The sequence below is a fragment of the Sinocyclocheilus anshuiensis genome, unplaced genomic scaffold (assembly GCF_001515605.1).
Source record: "Sinocyclocheilus anshuiensis isolate Anshui unplaced genomic scaffold, SAMN03320099.WGS_v1.1 scaffold1415, whole genome shotgun sequence".
Classification (NCBI taxonomy): Eukaryota; Metazoa; Chordata; class Actinopteri; order Cypriniformes; family Cyprinidae; genus Sinocyclocheilus; species Sinocyclocheilus anshuiensis.
Genome location: NW_015536595.1, coordinates 364,850 through 369,571, shown reverse-complemented (window position 1 = coordinate 369,571; position 4,722 = coordinate 364,850). Strand labels below are relative to the sequence as shown.

At 35.6% G+C, this 4,722-nt stretch overlaps 1 protein-coding gene across 1 annotated transcript in view; it reads left to right on the top strand.

Annotated features, from left to right (window-relative positions):
- Window positions 1–2,307, top strand: part of LOC107703680 (adhesion G-protein coupled receptor G2-like) — an 11,256-nt gene extending 8,949 nt beyond the window's left edge. Inside the window, exons 8-10 of the mRNA XM_016506404.1 lie at window positions 1,210–1,300; window positions 1,388–1,671; window positions 1,971–2,307. Of these exons, the coding sequence (XP_016361890.1) occupies window positions 1,210–1,300; window positions 1,388–1,671; window positions 1,971–2,062 (467 nt within the window). The 3' untranslated portion in view covers window positions 2,063–2,307. The remainder of the gene's footprint in view (window positions 1–1,209; window positions 1,301–1,387; window positions 1,672–1,970) is intronic.
- Window positions 2,308–4,722: the final 2,415 nt, after the last annotated feature.

Here is a 4,722-nt window from a genome sequence, read left to right as displayed (position 1 = left end):
GCCGGACACAGCGATTGGACAGCTCGCGACAGATACACACATGCACGTGTGAGACGTTTTTAGCTTTCAAACTGAATTTAGGCGGGTTTTCGGTTTTCCTCCGCAGTATCCACCGCAGCCTGTCTCGAGATCAGACAGCTCTGTGACGGCTTTTTGGAATGATTCAGTTGCATTAGATTCGTAACCTGTTAAACTGCAAAGTGTTCTGATGGGGAATAACGGATCTTCCGCGGTGTTTTCCGCTCAAGGGACAATTCACAAGACAAGAGTTCAGTGGCAAAGCAGCAGTCTGCAAGGTGGGTGTCTCGCTTATTTTGTGACTATACTAGTAATATAGTGTATGGTAAGTATTTCAACAGTTCAAAATGTCACAGCATTAGACACAGAACATAAAAACGAGTGGTATCTTAAACAAATGCTTTTTTGAGCATCTCTCGGAAATAACTTTTTTTTCTGAGCCGTTTATGCCATGTCTGGTGCCAAGGTGAGTTTTAGTGGATGTGTGACGTCAGTTCCCCTCACAGGTATCCTAGCAGAGTAACTATGAGTGTAGTTCATTATCACACTACCTATGCACATGATCCACTAACGCAGTGGTGCCCAACCCTGGTCCTGGGTTGGCACCCCAACACTGCACATTTTGTATGTCTCCTTAATCAAACACACCTGATTCAGGTCATCAGCTCATTAGTAGAGACTCCAAGATCTGAAATTGGTGTGTCAGAGAAAGGAGACATGAAAAATGTGCAGTGTTGGGGTGCCTCCAGGACCAGGGTTGGGAACCACTGAGTTAGAGCAACAAAACACCTATTAGAGTGTTGCCTTATGGAAATAAATCTGTTTAACACCAGCTAGTCAAAACTTTACGATAAGGTCCAATTAGTTCATGCTTTAACTAACAATGAGCAATACATTTGTTACAGTATTTACTAATCTTTATTAATGATAATTAATACAAAAATACAACTGTTTGTTGTTAGTTCATCATAGCTCGAGTCCATTTAGTATAGGTGTGCGTTACGCAATGTTAATGCACTTTAATGCTTTTAATGCAATAACTGAGTATATGTTGACTGTCTGTGTTTACAAACTATTATTAAATTGACACTATATATTTACTTTGGGCATTAAGAAGCAAACCGTGTATCTGAGCAAAAAAGTTTCATTTACAGTACAACTATAACTTTTGTAGTTTCCTTGTGTTTTCAGTGTGTCCGGCTCCAATAGTCGTAGTTATCGTTTGTGTAGGAGGATATGAAGCAGTGATCCTAAACACAACATCTGGAAAAATCACACGAATGTAAGTGGTTCTGAGGTCACAAATTAATAAAATTATGAACGTCTACTAATTGTCTTCTAAATAATATTTCATTCTCTTTAATTACAGGTGCTGGATTATAAATCCTTACATTCACTACATAGTGAACATCGGCTACTACGCTTTAGTTTTCGTCTTCACAACAGGAGTCTTCATCATGATCGTCACTAAGGTCGTTCAGGCCAGAAACATAAGATCGACTGACGACAAGAGAAAGACGTTCAGAAAGCAGCTGATGATGGTGTTGAGTTTGTTCCTGCTCTTTGGTCTGACGTGGTCTGTGGCGTTCTTCAGTTATGGACCGATGCTCATTCCCTCTTATTACATATTCACCGTGTTGAACTCATTACAGGGTGAGAAACAATCACATGCATCGATACATTTGGCTTAGTAGAACGCTTCTATTTTTCCTATATATATTTTAGCTAATTATTTGATTTAATTAATGAATTCAGTTTTTATATTATTTTATTATTTAAATTATTTATTATTATTATTATTATTAGTGTTTTTAAAATTGAATTATTCTATTTTATTGATAATTTCACCATTTAATTATATTTGTTCACAGTTCAAAAGTTATGCAAATGACTAATCATATCTGAAATGTATTTTTATTAGTTAAAATAAGCTTCTCTCATTCTTTTTTCAGGTTTTTTCCTCTTCCTGTATTACTACCACATTCACAATGACGTTGCGGGTAATTTCTCAGATGATCCAGAAAGCACCGAATCCACTGTTTAATCAAGCATTAATGCTTTGGAAAACATTTCTAACTAGCATAATTAGGACAGAAGGTTTTCTTTGTCTCAGACTTTCTTACACTGATTTCTTAAACTGATCTGTACATGTGTTGTTTGAGGGTAAACTGTGTATTCTCACCAAAATCAAGCTCAAAGACATAAGTCACTTAACGAGAAGGAATTGTTAAAAATTATGCATGCACATAAAATTATGACCTTAAAAAGGGTCAATTTTAGTGAAACATATGACTGAAAAATCATTACTGAAACTGTCTATAATTGTAGAAGGACTGAATATTAAATTACATAACTGATGTTCCATTTATTGAGCATTACAATCATCATTCTGGCCACTATGTGTGATTATGTGCGTGCAAGAGCAACTCAAACAACACTGAACCTCTTTTACTAAACAAATTCACATCTTCAGAATGAAAGTAATGTCCACACGCCTTTGCATTCATATATTTGCATGGTCATTTGATAAAGCAGCTTAATCAAATCCACACACATGGATATTGTACATATTGGGTATATAAAAACACAAAAATACAAAAACACTGTCAGAATCAGCTTATGTTTTCTGCATTATTTACAGTTTTTTTCAATTGCTATCAAGCGTTTACCAATACTTAAAGTACTTTTTCTAAACTCTTAACACAGCAACACACCTACATCACACAATTAGCCAAATAGTAATTTTCTGGCCAAAACCACATTTTGTTAAATAAATACAAACTCTACGTTTCAAAATGCTGAATACCTTTTTCTACATTTACTAACTCTATCAAAACACAGCAAACCCGATTCAAAATCGAGTAATTCGGTCAAAACATTGGCACAGGTTTTCTATCCAATAGGAACATATAGTCGATCATAGTGCATAGACTGTCAAAATGATAACAATTAATGACATTTCAAAAACTGCATTACTTGTCATGTCTCAGTTCGACCTGTATAGAACATACAATATGAGATCCATTTAAAAAAAAAATAATAATAATTCAGTCAGCTGAACTCTGTGTAAATGTGTGGATTCATTTTAGATCGTATGTGCACAGCATAGTGAAGGAGTCATCAGTACTTTATGGAATGTAAAAGAAAAGTGACAGAATTGCTGCGGTGAAGGCTTTATTGGCAAAATTAAATTTCTGTGTGTGAAAAAAATAAAATAAAAATATACAGCCCTTTGCACCCTACCTCGAACTGTACTTTTTTTGTGTGTGTGTAAATGTGTGGATTCATTTTAGATCGTATGTGTACAGCATAGTGAAGGAGTCATCGGTACTTTATGGAATGTAAAGGAAAAGTGACAGAATTGCTGCAGTAAAGGCTTTATTGGCAAAATGAAATTTCTATGTGAAAAAAAAAAAAACATACAGCCCTTTGCCTTTTGCCCCTACCTCTCCTTCTCCCTTGTCAGAAAGTCAGAAAGAGCTTTATTACCAAGTATGTTTACACACACAAGGAATTTGGCTTGACGACAGGAGCTTCCAGTGCAGAGTTGTTTGGAACAAAACCAGTCCAGAGAGTGCCTTTTTATTGTGCATGGCCATGCAATGGAAAGACTTGAAATTTGAATTAGCTATTTCTCAATTATCAGTAATTAAAATAATTATTATCAGCTCTTTTGTTGCAGAAGTAGAGGCTTTACACTATATTTACAGTTTGGAACATTATGTCTTCATTTCTGTCATGCTGTGTTTAAGCATTTGTAAAAAAAAAAAAAAAGATTAGAATGATCCATGACTTTGGTATGGGGTAAACTTGTGTGAAAAAAAAAATTTAAGCAGTTTAGAAACATGTTAATTGACTGGATATTGTGTGAAAACAACATGAATTGTGTTAATGGTATGGTCACAACAGACGGATGTTTTGCTAATTGTGTTTAGAGTTTTGAAAATGTGATTATAGATTGGACAAAGGGATGTTAGCAATTGAAAATAACTAATGTGGTTTACATCTACAGATGCTCTGTTATTTCTGAGCGATTGTCATGAAGCTAATAAAATTTAATTGTTCATCATGATTGACTTTCAGTGGCTCCAAAATGATTTATTAACTTCAGTCAAACTTGTAAATATGTGAATGTTATTCATTAGAGGACAAAATAACAAAGCAAGTGCCATTTATTGTAAAGAAAGATACTAGTTCATTGTTTCTATGAAAAATGTTCAAACTTGGCATTTCCTATATAAGAATCTGATAAATGTTGCTAATTAATATAAATATTGTCTAATAGCCTCTAATAAAGCCTATGCTGTCATTGGCATTCTGTTGCTACTTTTATTAAATATAAATATTTGACTTGATAGACTTTACTTGAATGTAACAAGATAATGAAATATCTTGTACAAATGATTTACATGTTTTACATGTCAGCCATGGCCTTATGGTTAGAGAGTCGGACTTGTAACCTGAAGGTCGCAGGTTCGAGTCTCAGGTCCGGCAGGGATTGTAGGTGGGGGGGGAGTGAATGACCAGCGCTCTCTACACCTTCAATACCACGACTGAGGTGAGACCACTGATCTATAATCGAGAAGCAAGGCACTGCACCCCAAACTGCTCCCCGGGCGCCGCAGCATTGGCTGCTCACAGCTCTGTGTGTGTGTGTGTGTGTGTGTGTGTGTGTGTTCACTGCTGTGTGTGTGTGCACTTGGA